This window comes from Asterias rubens, assembly GCF_902459465.1.
Source record: "Asterias rubens chromosome 8 unlocalized genomic scaffold, eAstRub1.3 super_scaffold_89, whole genome shotgun sequence".
Taxonomy (NCBI): Eukaryota; Metazoa; Echinodermata; class Asteroidea; order Forcipulatida; family Asteriidae; genus Asterias; species Asterias rubens.
In genome coordinates, this window is record NW_022985693.1 from 945,219 (window position 1) to 969,186 (window position 23,968).

Consider the following 23,968-nt stretch of genomic DNA (forward strand, 5'->3'; position numbering starts at 1 on the left):
TTGTTTGAAAGATTGTCCAAAGAAAACAAGTCAATAATAAATATGAATGATTTCCGTTCTCACTTAATATTGATTGAACGACCATTGTCGTTGACTACCCCATTAGTCAATTACCAATAAAACAATTATTTTTACATGCTTACATTTTCATGCCCACACCCGTCTTGATGTTTTTTTTCTTTTCTTCAATTCTTATGTGAAAATTCTTTATTAGAAACTTTTTAGTAGCAAAACATTCATGAAAAACAAGGGCACTCACTATGTTGGAATTTTTGCAAGGGAAAAATAATATTGTTTTACTTTGGACATACTTGCCTCAAAAATCATGGATTCTTTTCCCATAAAATAAAAATAAGACAGAAAAAAACACAAAAAAATTGATGAATCATTGTTGAATATTTTCAATGAGAAAACAATGTTTTATTAACAAATTGCTTCAGTGTTTAAATTTTCTTACAAGCAAACATATTAATATTCAACACATAATATTAAAGTAGAAAGTTGCAAAGATAAAGTTCATGACAAAAGTAGCTTTGTGTGATGTGTATGTGGTTTTCCCTGAATCCTCAATGAATGAGTCCAAATAAGTTTGGTAAAACTATAATGATGTAAACATTACAATAATAAGTTATTGGTAAAATTAATAGGCATGTCGTGATTTTTTTTTCTAAATTCTAACTCAGGACATATTAATTATTAAAAAAATGGTCATGCTTTATATTCTTACTTGTGTTTTTTTTCAGCAGTACCAAAACTTAAAAGTTTGTTTGTCTAATTTGTTGCTGTGAGGATGGAAAATTTGTTTTTAAAATTAAGTATTTTTGTAATACAATTCAAACATCATTAGCATTGATGGCTGATGTTCCCCAGAGATGGGTTCTTCAGGTGATGTGTGCACAAGGTGTACATCTTTTTTGAGTAGTGTACTGATCAAACTGTCGGTTTTCAACCACTGGTTCAGAACCAACAATCATAATACTCAAAAGATATTTACAAAATGGTGCTACCGCAAACATAACATGATGGTACTCCAACCATGCAAAGTTTCAAATCCTACTGATGAGTTCTTGTCCCTGGTTAACAAAACATTGCCTGCAGAGTAAAAAACAAAATAATAATAAAAATGATTTAGGGGTAAATTTTACGATCAAAGAATCAATTAATGAGTACCTCTAAAATTATTGATTATTATTATTTGTTTTTCTCTTGAGAATTGGTAATTGAGCTTGAAAACACAAACAGCTCTTCTTTAACATGATTCCAATAATGATCATTGCGCTTCACACACAAACAAAAAACAACAATCGTCATCGATAGCCATTCCCTCTGACCCTTTCACCCTTTTGTTACCCTCTGAAATGACAGGCTTTGAGAATTGAATTTTAGGCCCCTTTCTCCTCTAGAGTCTAGTTCGACTCATTCACAAACGATCCTACTGATAAAAGTAATTGTGTATTAAAATGTACAACATTTTTACACTTTCCAAAGGTTTTAACACTTGTTTTAACTTGAAACATCAATACCTTTTGCTGGTCTTGAATCTTTGATGAATCTTGATTTAGTTTTCACCAGTTTCCCATTCGGAGATAACCTCACACTGTCCGAACGTTCTGTGTCTGTAAATTAGTGTAAATTGAAAAAAAAAAATAGCTATTTAGTAAATATAAATGCAAAACAAGGAAAGCATGTTGACAAATAGAATGAAAGTGACAAAAAGAGACTAAGTGATAGCATGGACAGACATCTGACATTTTAATTTGTATGAGTGACTGAAGATTAATAATATAATAATAGACAAGTTAGCCTATATGTGATTTAAATATTTTTATAAAAAGCCTGCGAGCACAAAAACTTGCTATGCACACACAAGAAAGTACTGCTTAACTGTTCTTAACACAACTGAACAGGTCAATATTTCATAAAGGTGGTTACCAGAAAACTCTGCCTTGCAAATATCTTTGCTCCTACAGTCAACACTAGAAATGAGCAGGGTATTCATAGTTTGTTGTTATGCATTACTACTTACTATACTAGTAATACTATTACTACTAGTCACAACAATGCCACCAATAATGGTAAATAATGTTTGGTTTTTTGGCTTGACCTTAAATTTCTATATTATTAAGCAGTTGTTTTTCTGTGCTAAGCAAGTTTTTGTGCTTGTAGTTACACGGGCTTATATTCGGGGCCAGGAGGTCAGGCTATCACTGATCCCAAAAAATATATATCATTACACAGTTAATTAATACAATAATTGTGAAAAAAAGTGAGTGAGTTGGAATGTGAGTGTGACTGCTGCCGTGCCCCACTCACTGATCACTCAGCTTTAGTTTTTTACTTTTTACTTAGCTTAGCAAAGGAATTTGTCAAGCAGTATTTTCTGCTCTATTAAAGCTCATGAAATTTGGCCATGCCAGTTTCAGTAGAGGCTATGAAATGAGCATGAAATTAAAATATCTACCTGCCCTTTTTCACGAAAAGGATGCAGCACAAAATAAGCATGCCATTTGTTTGACGTGTGAATGACATGACCATCATCCTACACTTTACAAAATAGGCAAAAGAAAAACAACTGCTATATTTGTTCATGTCATAAATTACCTTATATCAAAAGCACAGTGTCTTTTTTCCAAAAGGCAATTATGAGCAAACTTTCAGTTCTGAAAGCTGTCATAACGAGCTAAATGTCCAAGTTTTTTCGCTTAACCGAGAAATTAAATGGCGGCCGCCCGAAAAAAGTTTTTTCATTATGAAAGTGACGTCATCGGGTCATCGGGGGGGGGGGGGGCGGTAATAAGAAACAAGTCCAACCGTAGAGGGAGGTATATAAGGGGACCGTTAAAAAAACCTCAGGGGGTCGAGCGGGAAGCAATAATCGTGAGCACGATCGGAAATACGGGTCGACCACCAAGTGTAGAGGTTGTGTAATGACGTCATGATGTCCCTGGTTTACTGAACTGTAAGAGGGCGCTATTTATTGGGACCGTTAATTAATAGACTTAACACTTCTGTCCAATGAGAGCGCTATTTAGGGGCACCATTATTAGAGAACTAGTGCCATTTTGGGCCAAGTTGGAACCATTGTTTTACATGCTCACATAATTATAATTCTTTTATTAGAAACTTTTTGGTAAATAGCAAAACAATCATGAAACACAAGGGCACTCACTGTGTTGGAATTTTGGGAAGGGAAATAAATATTGTTTTACTTTGGACATACTGCCTCAAAATTCATGGAGTATTCTCCCACCAAAGACAAAAACATGCATACAAAAATGGATCAAACATTGTTGAATATTTTTAATGAATAAACAATGTTTATTCACAAATTGCTTCAGTGTCTACATTTTTCTTACAAGCAAACATGCAACAAAGCAGAATGATGGGAGGGGGTTCAAGCGGGAGAAGCGAAAATATTGTGAGCACGATCGAAGACGCGGGTGACCGCCAAAGCGAGGTTGTGTAAGGATGACGTCATGGTGTCCCTGATTTACCGAACTGTAAGAGTAGGGCGCTATTTATTGGGACCGTTAATTAAAGGGTGCGTTCGTTAAGCTTCCCCAGGTCGACCCTGGTGTGCGGCGGTTTTTTTCTCCAGGATGAACGTGTGCAGAAAATTACCCACATTTGTCCTGGAAAAAAACCCTGTCACACACCGGGGTCGACCCAGGGAAGCTACATGAACGCACCCAATGAACAAACACTTCTGTCCATCCATGAGATTAGAGCGCTATAGGGGCACAACCCATAGAAATACAACCCATTTCAGACCTTTTTATGGAGGAAGCCATGCTTTGGGCGAACTTAGAACCTTTATTTTACATGCCTGATATAAATGCTGTGGACCAATGCATGATCATTGAATTGAAAGCTTGTCTACGTCTAAACAAGACAAGTAGTCAAAACATTTTTATTTCTCCTTCCTGGTTGATGAAATAGAGATGATAATCATTTACCAGTACAACCATTTTACATGCTCACATTTCCATGCCCACATCCGTCTTGATATTTATGTTTTTTGTAAATTATTCTCATAAGAGAATTCTTCTTAGTAATGCAGCAAAACTTGCATTAAAAACCCAGCCGTGTGTACTGTGTGTTGTTGGGGGGGGGGGGGGGTGTCATCAAATTTAAGCGCGCCCTCCTTTGACGGCTCCAAGTGTATCATACCCTGATTAAGTACTCAACAAACACATTTGGCTTTATCCATATATTGTGCACCAGACTATTACTAAAAAACATGCACAAAATGATGCAGACGTGGTTTGCAATATCGTCGTTCAACTGACAAACAAGAGCTTTCTGATGCTTTTGTGACAGAAAATTGAAGTTTAATTTGAAATTTGACAGAATCCAGTCCAAGAAGATCTTGTAAACAACACTCGACTTGAATAAAATAACAGAGTAAGTAAACTTTGCCTGCCTAAAGTAAAGCCCTAATCCTGTAATCTGATAATCGGGTGGGGTAAAGACAAAGTTCAACTTCATTCAAGACGTCAGGTCAGCAAAAGTGAAGACTGAAAAAGGAGGTCGGGTCCTACTTCTAGAAACTATTAGTATAAGGCTCCCCGTGAGCCTTGGCCTTATATAGGGGTCTAATATTTTGGACCTCCTTAAACGCTATACGTTTTTAAAATCGGCGTTGACAGATGAAAGTTTTTCGACCGTTCGCCATCAAATCAAATAACTAAAATTTCCTTTGTACTTATTTAGTATACGTACTACACACACCCAAAAGTTTTAGCCCATCTTCTTGTTGAGCTGTTTGGCTCTGTTGAGCGCTATCGGTCAATCTGCGCGATCAATCGATCACGCTGCGCTATCGGCCGATCGCACTGCGCTATTGAAATATCTATTGGTCGCGCAGCAATCGGTCAATCGCGCAACAATCGGTATATCGCGCAACAATCGGTTGATCGCGCAACAATCGGTCGATCGCGCAACATTCGGCAACAAACATGCACGATCAACCGATCGTGCAGGAATGGCTCGGCGCGATCGGCCGATTGTGCAGGAATGGTTTTGAGCGATCGGCCGCTTGTGCAGGAATGGTTTTGCGCGATCGGCCGATTGTGCAGGAATTGTTTGGCGCGATCGGCCGATGTTCACAGAGATGTAAGATTGATCGTAACTTCAAATCAATCGTAGTTGCTAACTAAAGTGTGATGTCACAATATAAATCACTATGGTGATACTGAAAATTTGTCTTGCAATGAATTTTATTGCTTTGAGAAATCGCCCCCAGGAATGGTTTACCTGATCGGTAGATCTCGCAAATTTTTTTTGCACTATCGGTCAATCGCGCAAACCCATTCCTGAACGATCAGTAGATCGCGCAAAGCCTTTCCTGCGCGATCGGCTGATAACGGGAAAAAATACTCGTAGCGCGATCGGTCAATCGCGCAAAGATGTTCATTGCGCGATCGACCAATTGTTGCGCGATCGACCGATTGCTGCGCGACCAATTGATCTTAATTGATCTTTCAATAGTGCAGCGCGATCGACCGATCGCGCAGATTGACCGATCACGCCCAAAAGCTCCGCTTTTTTAACATCGGTCTCATCACTGTCGCCATTACAGCCCACCTTCGATACATGTCTAAAACACTAAGTTTTCCAAGGTCGCAAAATGCGTGGTAGTTTGATTGCAAACTTCTCCCATTTTAGAAAAATCCTACACTACTCCAACCAACGTTCTTCGTTTTATTCCTAACATTTGTAGAATTACTATGACACATGACGGAGACAGGGCTTACCAAATGATGACTTTGTCCAGATGTGATGATTTGAAAATTGCCCCCCAAAAACGTGTACAAAAATTACATTTAACGTGACTCGTTCATGGGCGCTGCCATCTTTTAATGATTCTCCGCCAGTTGATTGTGAGCGTACACGCAATACAAGCATCACAAATGTATATTAAGTGTGTGTGATAAGTTTTGGGTTTGTAGTACAAAGGAAAATTTAGTTATTGATGGCGAACGGGCGTAAAACTGTCATCTATCAACGCCGATTTTAAAAACGTAGAACGTTAAGGAGGTCCATAATGTTAGACCCCTATAAGGCTCACGGTCACGGGGGAGCCTTATAGTTTCTAGAAGTAGTCAGGTCTTAACTAATAATAATAATAAAAAGACTTGTAAGTTGTAATGCGCACATATCCACTCTGCTGGGTGTTCAAGGCGCAGTTAAACCAAAAACAAAACAAAAACAAAACAAAGAAAATCAGACACAACAAAATTAGTCCTTGAAACCCTGTGACATAAGATAAGTTTTGAGAAGAGATTTGAATTTTATGGTACAAAGACAAGATCGAAGAATAAATGGTAGAGAGTTCTAAGCCGACAACACGCCAACAACAAGGCCATGCTCAAAATCAGCAAAAAAACCAAAGGATTATTAAAACTATGTGTGCTTTGTATTACAAATTAATTGTAATGGCAAAACCTTACGAGTCGAAAGGTCTGAAATTTTAACCTGAAAATAAAAAAAAAATTATTTGGAGAGCGGTCAGATTAAGCACTTATAAATAGCACTTATACTTAACAATAGCCCCATAAATCGGTCCAATCCACTCTGTATCCTTGGCCCCAGCACGTATGATATCAAAATCTTTCGCTATTTTGAAAAACCATCTGTAACGATCTGCATCAAAAACTTACCGATCTAGTAAGTATCTAGCTAAAAGCAAGATGGCGGCCGACATCTTTGCCGCCTACAGATAATTTTTTCACAATAAACAAAACTCATTTCATAACCAAAATGTAACATAAAACTAGTAAACATTCTCTTTTGGCTAATGCATTACAATTCTATGACTCTTTTGTGGATTTTAAATATATTATTGGAGGTGTTGATGGTGAGTTGACGGCACCAAGGGAGTTGACATTGAGTTGAGGGCAAGTAGATGAAAGGTATTTTCAGTGCGTCCGACATATAACTTGAATAGTAATCTTTATTAATTTTTGTATTCTTTAGCTTACTCATTTTTTTAAAGTGGTAAACTTTATTTGTGTCATTAATAGTCCACAGGTTGTTTTGCCTCAATCATCCCATCAGGTTTACTGACCCATTTGTGGTGAAGAAATATGATTGCTCTTGTGAATAATGGTAATTGATTTTGGGCTAAGTTTATGGAGATTGTTCATCTGCATCCAGATGCATTGAACTGCCCTCTTTCAGACGTCATTTCTGATGTGCACACTGATACAAACCTGTTATAGGATAGGATTGACTTGGATCATTGCACAAGCAATAAACTTGCTAATTTTTCATGTCCCTAAAGGTTATGACTATAATTTTAAATAAGTAACTCTTGTTTTTTCCTTTTACGTTTCCTTTGTAAACAGCAAGTTCTGAAGTGATGCCTAAGGCAGCCAAGAAGTCCAGTAAAAATGTACAAAGCCAGAAAATTACAAACTTCATCCGTCCAGGTCCAGTGGTCAAAGAGAATCCATCAAGCCAGGCAGATTGTAATGTTGGATCTAGCTGTAATCCAGTGCAGAATACATTGCAGACAGTTTTCAAGCATGAACACTTCAAGAGTAAATTGCAACAACAGGCTGTAGAAACAATCACAGAAGGTAAAGTCGCACAAAGCCATCCAAAACAAAAATAATCAACATTATGACAGGGTTCAACCTTAGCGGTGATCATCTTTGCAAATCCCATTAGAAACAGCGACGGAATGGCTGCAACACCTTGCCAAATGGTGCGACAAAACAATACAAAATATCTGCAATGGTGTAAAAGAACTCCAGCTGATTTCATGTTAATTTATTTTAATCTGAGGAGGCTAAATATATTTATATTAAACTGTATGTAAATTATGCAAAATTAAGAAAGTTTGGCTGGGCGGAACGCTCATCACCCATGATTTGAGGCATTGCCAGTGTAGCTTCACAGTACACAGCTTCTTGTACATCAGCATCATCCAATGAGAGAACTACTGAGTAGGAATTCAACAACTATAAAATTATTTCTTTGAATTTGGATTTTAAAGTAAAAATACTTCCTTTGATTTATTTCACAGGTAAAAAAGATGTGTTCGTTTCCATGCCAACAGGATCTGGTAAATCTTTGTGCTATCAGCTTCCATCATTAGTGCGAGCAGGAATCACATTAGTTGTTTCACCACTTCTTGCTTTAATTCAAGATCAGCTTGAGCATCTGGACAAGATGAAGATTCCTTCTGAGACGTTGAATTCACAGATACAGGGTGAGAAGAGACTAGCGATCCTAGCAGACATCTCAAGCAAGAAGCCAAGACTCAAGCTACTTTACATTACTCCTGAGCTCGCAGCTACAACTAACTTCCAGTCTATATGTCGTTCCTTAGCATCTCGCAAACTCCTTTCATTGATAGTGGTTGATGAAGCACATTGTGTCTCACAATGGGGGCATGACTTTCGACCAGATTACCTCAAACTTGGTAACTTACGTTCTAAATTCCCTGATGTACCTTGTGTAGCTTTAACAGCAACAGCTACACAACACGTTCAAAAGGATATTCTTGATTCCTTAAAGCTACATCAACCTGTTGCCATCTTCAAAGCAAGTTGTTTCAGACAGAACTTATTCTATGATGTTATCTTCAAAGATCTGTTAGAGGAACCAATTCAAGATTTGAAGGACTTTGCTACGAAGGTTCTAGAAAATGATAACGCGGAAGGGGTAAGCCACTAATGTTGATTTATGCATTCTGAAATTGTTAAGATACGGCTGTGGCATCATCTACTGTCTCACAAGAGATGCATGTTCTGCAGTAGCTAATCATCTTACATTTGTCTTAAACTGAGTGGTTGAGTTGTATTTCTCATCTTGTTTTCTAGGGTAGTGATGGTTGTGGCATCATCTACTGTCGTACAAGAGATGCATGTTCTGCAGTTGCTAATCGTCTTTCTCGTCTTGGTCTATGTTCTGAAGCATATCATGCTGGATTGAAACCAGCTCACCGCTTACGGGTTCAAAATGATTGGGTTGAAGGCAGGGTACCAGTGATAGTTGCTACTGTTAGTTTTGGAATGGGTGTGGATAAAGCAACTGTTAGGTGAGTTTTTGCTATCAAGTGTTACCAGTTTTACTTTAAATTGGTTTCTTTTGTGAGAGATGCCTAACATCACAAGGCTTTGGATGGCCACTTCAAAAAGAGGGCTACGCATAACGGATTTGGGCAATCAACCCAAATCAACTGCCACCTACTCCTGGGGATGAATCAGGGTTATCCCCTCCATCTGTAAGGATGTAGGCATGGGTATCATCCACATATGAGCCTGGCTGGTAGAGCAAAATGCACTTCATTTACAACTTTTTACAAAGCAGTTATGGTTCAGTGCCTTGAACAAGGGCACAAGTGTCATGACCGGGATTTGAACCTACACTCTACTACTGACAATACCAGAGCTTGAGTCTGGTGATCTAGACCGCTCTGGCACAACAAACCACAAGTAATTACCCATCATTAATCCATTACAATGTGCATGGAGCTTGGTGTAGTATTGCTACTACTCGATATCAAGAGAAGTCTTCTTCCATCTTTGCCTAGGGTTTAAAATGCGTATGTTTTAATTAATTTAAAGTTTGTTACTATTTGATGAAGCATAACTGCATAACTGATCAGTTCTTTATACTATTTGTCATTGTAGGTTTGTTGCCCATTTCAACATTCCTAAATCCATGGCCGGATTTTATCAAGAATCAGGAAGAGCTGGTCGAGACGGTCGTCGTGCGTATTGCCGTCTCTATTACTCTAGAGATGAGCGTAACAAAGTTGCCTACCTCATTACGCAAGAGATGTTGAAATCAAAGGCAAGACTAAAGTCAGTAAGTTATCACTGTGTGGAAATTGGACTTTCTTGAAAACATATGAAGGTGTCGTTCCATTTACCCCTGTAGTATATAGGGCCCAATTTCATGGCTCTGCTTTCATTTCACTGCTGAATACTGCGCTTACAATCACCATTCTGCACTTACTGCACAAGTGCCCAATTGCTATGCTAGCTCCGAAGTGAGGAATGCCTAGTAGCATGTAGTACGCTTATTTACAAGCAAAAATTCCCAGCTAACCAGTGAAATATGCTTGATATAAGCGCGGAATTCCCTGCTTCCGTAAGCACCGATTCTTTGCTTTCAGTAAGCAGAACCATGAAATTTGGCCCAGTTCTTTAGATTCACCCCAAAGTTTATGTTTGATACTTTGACTGTGATATGCAAATAAACTGCAGTTTGATACGCAATGTTGTTTCTTTTTGTCATTAATTTTCAGCCGGAGAAGAAAGCTTGTCAATCTAAGTTCGGCAAGGCCAGCATTCAGAGTTTTGAGTGTCTTGTTAAGTTCTGTGAAAGTGAAGAGTAAGTCGAAAGATTTGTCTGTATCTGTTTGGGATCAGGTTTGCTCAGTGGTTTCTTTCCTTGCCTTTCACCTCTGTGGCCCCTGGTTCGTATGCAACCTCAGACCAGAGCTTTGCATGTTGATTGGGTTTTCAGTCCCTACCTGATAGCGTGGGTTTTCCCCATTTAAGGTTTCCCTCCCACATCTTAAACTGAACATTTCTTCTTATTTCCTATCCATCCTGTTATAACGCTAGTTGTGCAATCAAGTGTGTTATAAGAAATTTTCTTGCATTGTAGAGAAGACACTCTCTACTTTATAAGAAGATGCTTATTTCTTGAACCTCTCTTAGCACTCCAGCTACTTGTAAACAAGAAAGGTAACGCCATTTGAATGTCTCTTTTAAGTAGTATTTAGATTTTCAGAACCAACACTTCTCACCACAGACATTCACATGGTGTAACCGCAAATCTCTCTTAGTTATACTTCCAACATGCAAAGTTTCAAATCTTACTTGCAAACAGTTTTCTTTTGACTCTCATTTAATACTGATATAAATTCTCTTTAGATGTCGCCATCTTGGAATCACCCAATTCTTTGGAGATAGCCCACCAGACTGTAACAGTTCTTGTGATGTTTGTACAACGCCGAGTGAAGTTAGTAAACAACTGGAGTATCTAAAGCGAGGTGTGATGTCCAACTCTAAGAAGAAGGTGGATCAATCAGGTCGGACTTGCATCAAGAAAGATACTAAGGGTAAAGCAGACAAGGAGTTGTATGGTGGAGGACGCTACGGGGCTGATAGGTATAAACCATAGATGCTTCTCTCCTTCTCTCAAGTTCAACCAATCAAGGGATATAGTAAATGTTAAGTTTGAAACAAAGAATAGAATATTTAGTTTTACCCTCACACCAGTTGTGTGTGTAAGCACTATATACTTGGTACTTTCTCAAGTTATGTGAACACAGGCATAGAACTACTGGAGGATTCAAACCCACGACCTTTGCCAATCTAGAGCAAATGTCTTACCAACTAGACCACTGAGATTGCCCGGTAGCTAAAGATGTTATTAACCTGACTATTTATGTTGACTTTGATGCTCAGCTCCTGACTATTGGATTATTGACTCCATGTATTTGTTTGATTGAATAGTTTTTATGAGAGTAAGTGTAGTGGTTCTAAAGCTGCTTGGGATGGTAGTGATAATGAAGACGCTGATAGTGATGATGATAGAGCAGCAGCAAGAGAACGAACCAGTATGATCAAAGCAGAATTTGAAAAGAGAAAAAAGGTATGTAGTCCCATTGAACTTGTGCCTCATTTGTATCTCCTTCACTTTCTTGTACCCTTCTTTGGACCTTTCTTGAGTCTACTTTATTGGCTCATTGTAATAAATCATGATGAACTATTGACTTGTGTTTAGTGACATACAACTGACTATGTTGTATGCTACACCATGTATTTAAGCAGTTGCAAACTATTGTTTACAGTTACATATTGAAGAATGCAACTTGTCAAAAACTTCCTTGCAGCTTGAGCGATAACTAACTACTCTAGATTGTGTTTTTGCAAGGCTGTATTTAAGGCTAAGATTTTCATTTTGTCTCATTTTCTTACAGAAATTTAATCAATAAATTGTCAAATTTTGATGAGTATTCATAATTATTGGTTGTTTTGATCAAGTAGATATACAGTATGTACAAGAAAGAATACATATTACATTAGTTCTCGGTAGGTTGTCCAATCCCAAGTGAATATGAGTTGATATAAACATAAGTTATTGTACCTTTTCCCTTCACAGCACCAACTCAAGACAAGTGAATTTATTCAACCAGGTTAGGATCAAATGCTCTTTCTTTCTGATTTCTCTTTTATTTTCGAAGACATTTGTTCTCGTCATTTGTTCGTGATATATATACAGAATGATACTAATGTATAACGCGTAACATAAACAAGCCCCTGGATAAATCACAGACATGCTACAATTGAGATCTCAACAAAAACGTCTACCTCTTGTTCCCTTTTTGTTGTGCCAAGAACTCACTGTTCAACTTTTGCAGAGAGATCATTCTCAGTATATGGCCTCAAAATGTGGAATAATCTACCAGTCAAATTAGAAGTGCCAGTTCACTTACCTTATTCAAGACACTCCTTACAGCTCCCCTGTTTCAACAGGCTTACTAACCATTCAACTGTGCCCCATATCCTTTAAGCAAACATTTGATTTTGGCGCTCTAGAAATAACATTTGACTGCTTGATTGAGTAATCAGATGTAAATGAAGTTATTACAAGTAAATGTTAATACATGACCCTGTTATTTCAGATGCTGACTGTCCATTGAGGGATGCATCTAGCAGCAAGATTCCTGCTCTCACTGTCAAGGTACAATATTAACTTTATCTCTGGTAGTTATATTGCTGTCTATTTATTATATGGCACCTCCAACAAAGATATTGACAAAATAGGGCCACCATAAGGCTAGATAGCTCAGTTGTTAGAGCACCGGCGTGTTAATCCGGAGGTCATTGGTTCGAGTCCCACACTAGTCAATTCTTTGTTCAACCCCAAAAGTCTATTTATTAATTAGGTGTTCGGGCAACAGCCAAACTGCTGTTACTTTTTGTTTGTTTGTTTGTTTATTTGTTTATTTTTGCTTTGCAGTATTTCCTGTTCTTACTCTCAACTGTCCGCAAGCAATAAGTATGGTACAATGAATAATGTCTGGTACAATGAATAATGTCTGGTACAATGACTCGCTTTGTTACAATGCACCGCTTACATTTTAATTCCTTGGACTATCGAGACAGTTGCTACGCCACATGATTAGGGGCAAGCTTTTGCGTAGTTACATAAGAGACGGTGAACACCCATACAACATTTCTGAATGGATGTGTATGACACAATGGTACCGGGGTTTGCTCATCCTGGAGGTTGCTATACTGAAACTTAATAATATACTACTGAAAATAAATTAGATAAAACAAACAATAAACCATATAATAAGAGAGCACTGTTTGATATTGATTGAGAAAGCATTCTTAACTTTATTTCCTTTTGCAGTCCAGAGAACATTGTTTGATGCTGATCGAGAAAGCACTAAAGGATAACTTTAGAGATTACTGGAAGGAAAATGAAGGCAAATTAGCAGCAAGGTAATTTTTCATTTAAAAAAATTATGAACTATATATGCAGTTTTAGGGCAAAGGGCTTTGATTAACAGGACACTATCTTCAACTTGATTATGCACAATCAAATTGAGGCTGGGTTCGCAGAATGAGTGATCGTGGCTGAGCGGTTAAGAGCACTAAATTCAAACTCTGGTGTTTTTGATCAGCAGAGTGTGGGTTCGAGTCCCAGTGGTGACACTTAACCATTGCTTTGTCCTTCGGATGGGATGTAAAGCCGTTGGTCATGTGTGTTGTGTAAGGCACAAAAAAGAACCCAGTGCACTTTATATCGAAAAGAGAAGGGATTTTTCCCGATGTTCCTTGTTTGATTGGCTGCACTTTGTGCTGCCGCAGCACCTTGTTAACCATTACACTGTGCTTAAAGGAATAGGTCTCATACTTCAAATCAAAGGTCCACATTCTTTGCAGAAAAAATACTGTGTGCTTTGATACGCTCCTTAGGGGTGTGATAAAGCGCTATATAAGAACCAAGTATTATTATTATTATTAATCTTACACTGTGGCTTTCAACCTGATTATATGTATGATCAAAATGAACAGAATGAGTGTTTTATTAAGAGTTGATATTGTTTGATTGCAGTGAATGGGAGCCACATTGTAAAGCTATAGATGTTGAACATGAGATGTTCAAAGTATCTAGACAGAGTAACATGTATAAAGCCAAGATTCTTGGTCAGGTAAGATTCATCTGTCTCTCTCTCTGTTGAACTAATATTATAGTCTGATCACCAAGCACGCGTGTTTTGCAGGAATAGTGCCCGCCGGGCACTAGTCTTTTAAAAGAGGGACTGGTTACAGCACCCTCTCTTAACGTGAACCATGAACAGCAACTAAAAAAACTTTCTTTCTTTTCCAAATTTCTTTTCATATTTTACATTTTAGACCGAGATGTGTTATAAAACACATATTGACTGGCATAATTTGGTAGCTAGTGCACGTCTATCCCCCCTCGGGCCTGTGAGTGACCAGAAGAGGGACCTATTTCCCCCGGCCTTCAGCCCTGGGAAATAGGTCCCTCGTCTGGTCACTTAAAGTCCCTCAGGGGTATAGACGTACCTTATTACCAGTCAATATATGTATAATAGGTCTCCAGAGATTGTTTTAAACATTTGGTGGTGTTTTTTTCTTTGCTTATTTACTCAATTGTTTAAGGGCTGTTTTCTACAAGTTCTACTTGGTTTATAGTTTGACCATTTAAAACTCTTTGTAACTGATTATTGTCAAGTTGAATGGAATTCGATGTAAACATGGGTGAAGCCATCGGACTAGTTTCAAGAGGTAGTTTGTAAACAAACTGTGTCTACTTCGCTACAAAATCTGTTAAAAAAATCTTTGAAATTGAATTGAGTAAAGCATTTGTGGATAAATGTAACTGCAATGTATTTCTAGATGTAATTCTGTTCATGGTTTGTTGTGATTGGTTTTAATGATGTAGGTGAGCAGTATTAAGAAATCTACCAAAGAGTGCATGCTTCATGAAGTATTCTTACAAGAGCAACAACACAAGGAATCAATAGATGACACTTCCAGCAACCAGGTAATAAGTATAAATTGAAATAAGAAAAGAAAGGTTTGTTGTTATTTGCATATCTTAATCTGACATTCATTAATACCCCAGACAGTTTCGCTATTCCATTTGGTGGAGAGCATATTAAGCCCGGTTCATACTTGACGTCGCAGGAAGTATGAACCGGGCTTTACGTGGGGATGTTTAAACGGCTGAAAAAGACATAGCTGAAGCTGTTTAAGACCTCCTGGTTATGCATAATGGGCGCGCAAATTGTAGGGCAATTTACTTATGCAAAATGCAATTTGTAGCTTTTAGTTCACGTGAAACAAACAGAAATGTACAAACATTAAAACCTTACAAAAGAAACATAATGTCACAGATTGTCTATAATATAATTTTTTTGTTTTTTAACAAAAGGCCATTCATGAATTAGAATAAACGAGTAGATAAAGGCCTGACCCTGCAAGGTTTTAAACGGTCGTCTATGAACTTGTTGCCACTCATTCTTATCCCTCATTGCTATAGGTTGTCCCAAAATGCCTCCCTTTTTTGGGGGGGGGGGATACTTATAAGTGTCTGATTTCTTCTTGCTGCAGCTCTCAGCATAATTTTCTTACAAGGTAATGATGTATAACATACTTTTAATGTATGATTCTGTTTGATGTCAGGGGTCAACATCATTAGGTGCTGTTGTCGGCTTCCAGACAGTTTCATCTCTACTTGCCAGTTCATCTGACTTATCAATAAATCAACGTATCAACGACTTCTGTAAAGGGAGTAAAACACAACCTTTTACTGCTGTATCGTCTTGTATAGATACGCAGTCATCAACTCTATCTCAGAGTGCCTCCGATGATAAAAAGTTTATTGGCTTCCAAACAGTTTCATCTCTTCTTGCCAGCCAATCAGGTGCTTCCATTACTCGACCAGTATTCTGTGATGACACAGAGTCAGTTTCCAGTAAACACTCAGCTTTGCGTACTGGCTCAATACAACCAGACAACATTACACTATCTGGATTCCAAAAAGTTTCTGCACTCCTCTCTCAAGGCTTATGGAATTCAAGAGCCAAGGTGAAAGGTCAAACTACTCTATACATGCCAAAGTTGGAGACTGAATCAAATGAGTCAACAACAAGTGAAATACAGTTAGAAGAAACTACCATGGTTAAGGATGAGGCACTTCCTTCTGATCCATTGAATGACAGCCATGCTACAGATCACATTGAAACTGATAGTCAACTGCTGATTGATGACCAAGATACTACTAGTCCCTCCAATGGCATTAACACAGCATCACCTGATGGATTCACTTCATCTATTACCATGGACGAAGATGACAGTAAACAGCAGTTGACATCTTCCAGGAAAAGATCATGTGACTTCAACACCATGGTATGTACATACTTGGTAAATGTAACACTGTTGCTAGATAGTAAATTAAGTCATGTTCTAGTTCTTAAATGATTCTCACTTAGTATTTCATTGCTATGTCTGTAAACGAATCTCCTGGCACTGAAACATCAAAGTTTGTGAGATTGAGCAACAACGCCTTGCAAGGAATACAAGGTGAAGTGGCGCATTATGCTGCCAGATCATGCCAAAAAGACCAAGGCAAACAGTTTTCTGGGCAGGCATTATTAAGAAATTTTGCCCATGGAAAATGTTCCTACTTCCTTTTTCCAAGAACCCAAGTATCGTGCCTTACTTGGATCTGCATGACCAAAAGCATGACCAAAAACATGGGACTGACAGCTTAATGCTCCACCCAGAGCAAGAAGCAAAACTGGTTAAAGGAACACGTTGCCTTGGATCGGTCGAGTTGGTCTTTGAAAAGCGTTTGTAACCGTTGTTATAAAATTGATATGGTTAGAAAGATGTTGTAAAAGTAGAATACAATGATCTACACAAATATGCCTCAAAATTGCGTGGTTTTCATTTTAACTCGTCGACTAACACGGTCGGCCATTTATGGGCAAAGGGCAAAAAAAAGTTTACTCCCATAAATGGCCGACCGTGTTAATTCGCGACGTAAGATGAAAACTGTGCAATTTTGAGTGATACTTGTGTGGATCATTATATTCTACTTTTAAAACAATTTTCCAACCATATACATTTCATAACAAACGGTTTCAAACGCTTTTTTATAGACCAACTCGTCTGATCCAAGGCAACGTGTTCCTGTAAGTGCATTTCTTAAGAACACAAATGCACCTTGAAAACAGAGACTTTGCTATCTATTTTTGAAACTTTCAAATGTGTTTCTCTTATCAGCAGGTTGCCAACCCTGAGAAAAGACCCAAAGTATTAGATGAAGACTGCCCAACCCCTACTGAGGATAACAACACAAACAATGACAAAAAGTTGAAGAAATCAGTCACCTTTGACCCCAGTATTGTAGACAAGGAGATGTCAGAAGAAGCAATGGAGAAACACAGAAAGTTAATTGGAACAGATCTCCGGAGAACAGCAGCAGATGCTGTGGTTAAATACTTGACGCCTCATTACAAAAATAATAAGTTTGCTTCCAAGGACCTTTTTAAGATGCTTGCAAAACGTCTTGCTCATCAAATCACAGTAGCTGAGGGGATCAGCAAGCGATCATGTAAGTTCAAATGTTCTAAAAGTTAAACTGACTTCAGGGTCCAATTTCGTAGCGCTGCTTAAGCAGAGAACATTGCTTAACTTTTTTTTGCTAAGCAAAAATGAGCAGGAAACCAGTCACAAATTGTACTTGTGATGTGGTAGTTTGGCTACTTTTTGTGCTTAAGCAGCTCTATGAGATTGGGCTCTGATGTACATGTAGTTGTTGAAATGTCACAATGTGTATGCAGTGGTTTGGATTCACTCTGCTGACAATCTTTGGAGCAACATTTTAACTACTTCACGCTGAATGCCAAGTTTTTCTGAACTGACTTAGGGTGGGGCAGTTAATTATGACCAGACGACTGATGGAAATATCTACTCGACACTCCATTGTGTAGTCTGCACATGCATGCACCTACCATACTTCGCTTTATTTCACCTGTACCAAGAGGGACACAAGGTATTGGAAAACATGCCTTGTTTTTAAAATATCCCTCATATTCTCTGAGCTATTTATGAGGACCTTTGTAGTTTTTCTGTCGTAAAGTCGGGGGTTTCATTGTGATAAGAGTAAGACCACGGAAAATGTTGATGAAGCAATCAGCATAAGCCGTTTCCCTGCTTCCCCAAACGAATCACTCACTCAAATAATTAACTCCGCTCACACAAATTCTTACTCGGTTTTTTGTGTGTTTTTATTTCTACTTCACAGTGAAAGACAAGGCCAAGAGACTTGTCCGATATTACTTCAGGGAACATGCCATGTGTAACTCTGAAAGTGAACTACCTCCAATGCCAAGCAAATGATGATTCAGCATGTCATTCTTGTTTCTTTATTCAAAGAGAAGCATTGACTAAGACTGGATTAAACCATGTTCAGCAACTGAAGCTGTCAAAATGCTTTCTTATCAACATAAGCATGTTACATAAGTATTACTCTATGAAAAAGATATAATAGACTAATTGATTTGATACTTTTATTTATGTTTATATAAACTAATTTCACGATGAGTCATTATTAGAAACTGCAAACATAAATCAGGGTCAGGAATCAAACAATCTCAACTAACTTCAGTCCTCGTTTGTTAAAGGCAGTGGACACTATTGGTAATTACTCAAAATAATTATCATCACAAAACCTTTCTTTATTACCAGTAATGGGGAGAGGTTGATAGTATAAAACGTTGTGAGAACCAGCTCCCTCTGAAGTGCCATAGTTTTCGAGAAAGAAGTAATTTTCCACGAATTTTATTTCGAGACCTCAAGTTTAGAACTTGAGGTCTCAAAATCAAGCATCAGAAAGCACACAACTTCGTGTGACAAGGGCGTTTTTTTCTTTCATTATTATCTCGCAACTTCTACAACCGATTGAGCTCAAATTTTCACAGGTTTGTTATTTTATGCATATGTTGATATACACCAAGTGAGCAGACTGGTCTTTGACAATTACCAATAGTGTCCACTGTCTTTAAGCCAGATCAGAAGTGGCAGGTTCAGCTGCAGCTATGTCTGTTGCTACAGACATTCTATACTTCATTGTACGATGAAACAGTGATCCAACCATAACCATCAATTCAGACACAAACTTAGAATTCACATACAACTTACAAGCTGAAAATGAACATGGAACATGGTCTGTTCTTTGTCACAAGGAATCAGAAGATAAACAAGTTCTTTGCTTCGAGGACCCCTCTTTTTTTTTTTAGATAACCTGTGAATAATTCAGTTCAATAAGTGGTAGAAATATTGCTGCAAATCTGGAGAGGTTATGTCAACGCAGGAAGAATAATCTGCCATTTGAATGTATACTCAATCTGAGAAGTGTTACCGCTGTAACGATTCTCACATTCAAATTTTAGGGGATAAGAAGTTATATATTTTTCATAACCACAATATTTTGAAGTGAAAATGCATTATACACTGTACTTCTTAGTAAGTCAGTTTTATCAAATTGGGCCCAGGTCTCCTTACTAAATTATTACATTAAGATATTAATAATAATAATAATGAACCATTCAGAAGGATTGTAGCAATGGTATCTTGAAACCCAAGTTATCCAATATCAATCATAACAAATTATTCTTATGTACCGTTTGCAACCTATAAAGAAACCTTCCTATTCTCATCCTGATCTAGCAGATCAAGTACTTTACCAGAGATATTCTTATATTTGGCTAATAAATTATCCTTTACTAAACAGAACTTGATTTATTTGTTAATAATTTTATTCCACATTTAACAGCCCACACGCCAATGACAGGATGGTGAAAAGCAAATGAAAAGAAATGTCCTGATAGTTATTTTTCTTTTGGTTTATTATAAGCTACAAAATGTTGGATAATGACCATTAAACTGCAGGTCAACCATTAAACTGCAGTGCCTTGATGCATCTTCTAGGCAGACTTTGCCACTGTATAAGTTTGTTATTTTTATCGGTGTTGATACTGCATGAAAGAGCATCTCAGAAATTGACTCTCATTCCGGATGGTACAACTCTTCAGTCATATATGCATCGGAATAGCGGAGTATTGTAGATCTACATCACTTCACTGGGTGAAACACAGCATTTCAATTTATTATGGTATAGTTTGAGTACTTTCTAAGTTCAGCTCTAAATTTACTCTCAGTAAAACCTAAAGAGTTGTAGTCATCAAAGATTGGATGCATTTACTTCTTCTAGTCAGGCATCACTCAGTGCAGCAACCCCTGGCAAAGTTTTACCTGTAAAATAGCAAATTCAAACCAGGAATAAATCAAAGACAAAAATGTTCTCGTGTTAAATATTTATGGAAACTTCCTCAAGAAAAGGTAATTTAAAAGCCATTTCGTCATGTGGTTTTGGTGCAAACTTAGTTTTTACGTAACAATAATTCTTCAAAATCTTCAAAACTCACCCTCCAGAAGTTCCAGGCTAGCTCCGCCTCCAGTACTGACGTGACTGACTTTATCTTCAGTTCCCCATAAAGCTGCACATGTTGCTGTGTCACCTCCACCTAAAATAGATTACAAGTCACATAAATGTTCAAGTCTACCAAATAATCCAAATATCATTCAACTTTGACCGTAACAATATTTTACCTATTATAGTTGTAGCACCCTTCTCTGTTGCCAAAACAACAGAGTCCATTACAGCTTTAGTTCCAGCAGCAAAATTTTCAAATTCGAAAACACCAACCGGCCTGTAAAGGTCAAAATCAAGAACAAAATTAAATGTCATGTTTGAGTTTAGGTTGACTGAATAATTTTAAATCTATGTAAACAATGTACTCACCCATTCCACACAATAACCTTGGCTCTCTCAACAATTGTTTGGAATTCTGACACACTTTTAGGTCCACAGTCCAGACCCTGAAAATAGAAATGAAACAATTATTATTGTTGCATTCAGTTATGCTACACACTGCAATTTGTATTTAATGTTGGCTTCAAAATTATTTTGTTCAATTCAATTAAATTCAATGTATTTTATTCAAATATAGGTATTTTATTCAAATATTTGTAGCCAAAGGCTAAATTACAATTGAATTTACAAGGTAAAAAACATCAAGATTACATACATTGAAGGGAAATATACAAAACATTAAACCAACATAAAATTTAAATAAGAATGAAGGAGATTGGCATTTGCAATAGTGGCATGGTATAAATAACACCTATCAAATAATCGAAATATGCGGAAAGAAACACAAAGTTACAGACTTTAACATAAATAGTGGTGTGTGTGTTGATGTATTCATAATTATTTAGAATTGTTCCGAGAACAAATAGTGTAGCTTGCTAAAATAGATCCTACACATTTACAGTAATATGCAACTCACCATCCAGCCCTTTGGAATACCAGACTCAACGGTAGCCGTTCCAACCTTTGCATCCTCTGCAAACTTATCAGCAGTAATGAAGTCACTCGGCAGGTGGATTTTCACTCCATTTTTCTCTGCAGTTTTCATTAAGTCACCCACAATCTTTGCACCATCCTCGTCAAACAGAGAGCCACCAATCTAAGGGTCCAAGGATTATACCAATAACTTCATGTATACAAAGTATTTTCTACATAGAGAGAAATGTATGACTACAACGAGAGACGAAGATAGCAATATGGATAAAGAAACAACATATGTATAAACTAACCTCCATCCCATGTAGTACTTTCAGGAACGTGTACGCCATACCACCACCAATTATCATCTCATTCACTTTATCCAACATGTTAGATATCAGCTGAATCTTGTCCTTTACTTTAGCCCTAAACAATCAAAACCAATACAACAGATTACCACAATTTTCAAATCAATCAAGTAATATATGAAAACATCAATGAGTAAAGCTTGGTGTATACTTCTTGGGAATGCAATACAAATTTCAAAGTCACCGGACCTTTTTAGCAGCAAATGTTTCGCAGGAGCGCAGCACAGCTCATCTGATGTGAATTACTCATTGCAGATATGTGGCATCAAAATTCGTATTGCATTCACATTGGCAGAAAGGATGAACCAGGCTTTACTGAGAGGGTCTAAGCGTTTGTGTTTTGAACTTACCCTCCAAGGATTGCCAGGAACGGTCGGTCTGGATTATGTAAAGCTTTGGCAAAGTAAGCTAGCTCCTTCTTCATCAGAAATCCTGCTGCCTTCTTGGGTAGAGCAACTCCAACCATGGAACTAAATAAGCAAATAAACCACAAAGTGATGAACCAAATCATCTTAAACTAAAAGACTAGCCCAGGTTGGACTTCTCCGTTGGGTTAGGCTTAGAGCTACTAAGAGACCAACAACACGCATTCAAATCTGTTAGCGCTTTATAAATGTAGGAACATGAACATGCATTGTAATACTACTCTGTATATTGTTCAAACCACTCACCTATGTGCCCTATGTGCAGTACCAAATGCATCATTGATGTAAACATCACCAAGCTTAGACAAAGATGAACGGAAAGATGAAACATCTTCTGCTGAGGCTTTCACCTGAGTTTTAAAAGTTAAATCGATCAGTCACTCGACAAAAAGTTTCTGAACAAAGCAAAAATTTAAATGAACTTACATGTCTTACACTCTTTCCAGCTGAGATAGATGTAATGTATTGGGAAGGAAAAAGACAAGCTGAGAGACGCACCTTCTTGCCTGCAGCATCCTTACTACTTCCTTCTTCTTCAGGATGGAAGCGCAGGTTTTCTAGAAGGATAATAGATCCAGCAGCAGGGTCTGCACAGACTGACTCTACATCAGCACCAACACAGTCCGACAAGAACTGGATCTCTCTTTTAACGACACAAAACAATTGATGATCAGATTCTTAAACCATATATGATAGGAACATTTCTGATAAATACTTCTTAGTTAGCGAAGTTAGTCTAATGAAAATATTATTAGTTTTTCTGAAAAGTACTTACTTTCCCATCAGTTTCTTGAGCTCTTCAGCAACAGGCTTGAGAGTGAACTTATCTTGTTTCTTTCCGTCTGGTCGACCAAGATGGCTCATCAGTACCAATGATTTAGCCCCCTTCTCCAAAACATGTTTGATGCTTGGTAAAGCCGCTACAATCCTGATATTTAAAATGTTAAGAACATATGAAAACATTAGCATTCTTGAACAGATTTTTATTTTGAGATATATTTAAAACTTTATAAAAGATACATTTTAACGTTTTTAACTGGGATGAGGCTTGGAAAAGTTTCCGTATAGCGCCACCACTTTTTCATTCGATATTTACCTCAATCGTAATTACCTCAATGAGATATGCCTTTTTGTAAAAATGAGTGAAAAGGTGGTGTCGCCATACGGAAAGTTATCCAATGGATTCAAAATCAAATCATCAAATCATATAAATAAATGTACGGAGTGTACCTTTGGTTGTTGGTGATCTGACCATCTTTAAGAGGAACATTAAAATCAACTCTGAAAAGGAAATACAAATAAATAGAGTCAATAACAATAGACATTGCCAAGTATCACGTAGAAGTAGAAGTAGAAGACAATTATTAATTGAAAACACTTCCTTTTGACAGCAGTGCAGTGACGTGCACACAAAGTAAAAGTAAATCAAGACAGCTTATTTTAAGAAGAGCAGGTTACTCTGTAACATACCTCATGATGACTCTTTTCTGCCCAAAGTCAAGGCTATCTATGCTGAGTTTGTTTAAAGCCATTTTTGATTCTCTCCTGTTAGAGGTTTGGACGTATTTAGAGTTGAAATCTGCAACTAAATTGTGCCGGTACCGGTGTTTTGCGGACCGGTATTTAACTTTTAAGTTAAAGTTTGGTTTCCCGTATCTCTGTCGTATCAAGTAATCATAATAAAAAAAGGGAGAGAGGTACCAGTCTATTGCAATTGCTCTCCCCTGGATGACCTTCGACCTC

At 37.6% G+C, this 23,968-nt stretch overlaps 2 protein-coding genes and 1 long non-coding RNA gene across 5 annotated transcripts; 1 reads left to right on the forward strand and 2 right to left on the reverse strand.

Annotated features, from left to right (window-relative positions):
• Positions 1-404: 404 nt before the first annotated feature.
• On the reverse strand, positions 405-2,749 carry LOC117305574. Its single transcript, XR_004520702.1, has 3 exons — positions 2,602-2,749; positions 1,524-1,616; positions 405-1,092 (listed from the first exon to the last, which is right to left on the reverse strand). It is a non-coding gene; the product is annotated as an uncharacterized LOC117305574 (long non-coding RNA).
• A 1,504-nt stretch (positions 2,750-4,253) lies between these two features.
• On the forward strand, positions 4,254-18,771 carry LOC117305572 (ATP-dependent DNA helicase Q5-like). Of its 3 annotated transcripts, none has more exons than XM_033790452.1 (16): positions 4,254-4,404; positions 7,350-7,583; positions 8,033-8,673; positions 8,832-9,049; positions 9,645-9,822; positions 10,265-10,350; positions 10,899-11,135; positions 11,484-11,622; positions 12,133-12,166; positions 12,656-12,714; positions 13,393-13,484; positions 14,101-14,197; positions 14,956-15,057; positions 15,699-16,424; positions 17,304-17,634; positions 18,328-18,771. In XM_033790452.1, exons 2-16 carry the CDS (start codon positions 7,364-7,366, stop codon positions 18,420-18,422), a joined length of 3,255 nt encoding a protein of 1,084 aa, XP_033646343.1. In that variant the 5' UTR covers positions 4,254-4,404; positions 7,350-7,363; the 3' UTR covers positions 18,423-18,771. The 3 variants fall into 3 exon arrangements, with proteins under 3 accessions (XP_033646343.1, XP_033646344.1, XP_033646345.1); XM_033790453.1 differs by having other exon boundaries at positions 17,307-17,634; XM_033790454.1 differs by having other exon boundaries at positions 8,066-8,673.
• A 784-nt stretch (positions 18,772-19,555) lies between these two features.
• On the reverse strand, positions 19,556-23,865 carry LOC117305547 (phosphoglycerate kinase 1-like). Its single transcript, XM_033790430.1, has 12 exons — positions 23,696-23,865; positions 23,456-23,506; positions 23,001-23,153; positions 22,724-22,868; positions 22,472-22,575; positions 22,151-22,270; positions 21,744-21,858; positions 21,434-21,613; positions 20,887-20,963; positions 20,694-20,794; positions 20,510-20,608; positions 19,556-20,336 (listed from the first exon to the last, which is right to left on the reverse strand). Exons 1-12 carry the CDS (start codon positions 23,755-23,757, stop codon positions 20,296-20,298), a joined length of 1,248 nt encoding a protein of 415 aa, XP_033646321.1. The 5' UTR covers positions 23,758-23,865; the 3' UTR covers positions 19,556-20,295.
• Positions 23,866-23,968: the final 103 nt, after the last annotated feature.

Coding starts and splice junctions, on each gene's coding strand:
- LOC117305572 (XM_033790452.1), top strand. CDS start 7,364: ATGCCTAAGGCAGCCAAGAAGTCCAGTAAAAATGTACAAAGCCAGAAA. Junction 13,485..14,100: donor GAAGGCAAATTAGCAGCAAG/GTAATTTTTCAT, acceptor GTTTGATTGCAG/TGAATGGGAGCCACATTGTA. Junction 16,425..17,303: donor CATGTGACTTCAACACCATG/GTATGTACATAC, acceptor TTCTCTTATCAG/CAGGTTGCCAACCCTGAGAA.
- LOC117305547 (XM_033790430.1), bottom strand. CDS start 23,757: ATGGCTTTAAACAAACTCAGCATAGATAGCCTTGACTTTGGGCAGAAA. Junction 23,507..23,695: donor CAGAAAAGAGTCATCATGAG/GTATGTTACAGA, acceptor TTTCCTTTTCAG/AGTTGATTTTAATGTTCCTC. Junction 22,869..23,000: donor CTCAAGAAACTGATGGGAAA/GTAAGTACTTTT, acceptor TGTCGTTAAAAG/AGAGATCCAGTTCTTGTCGG.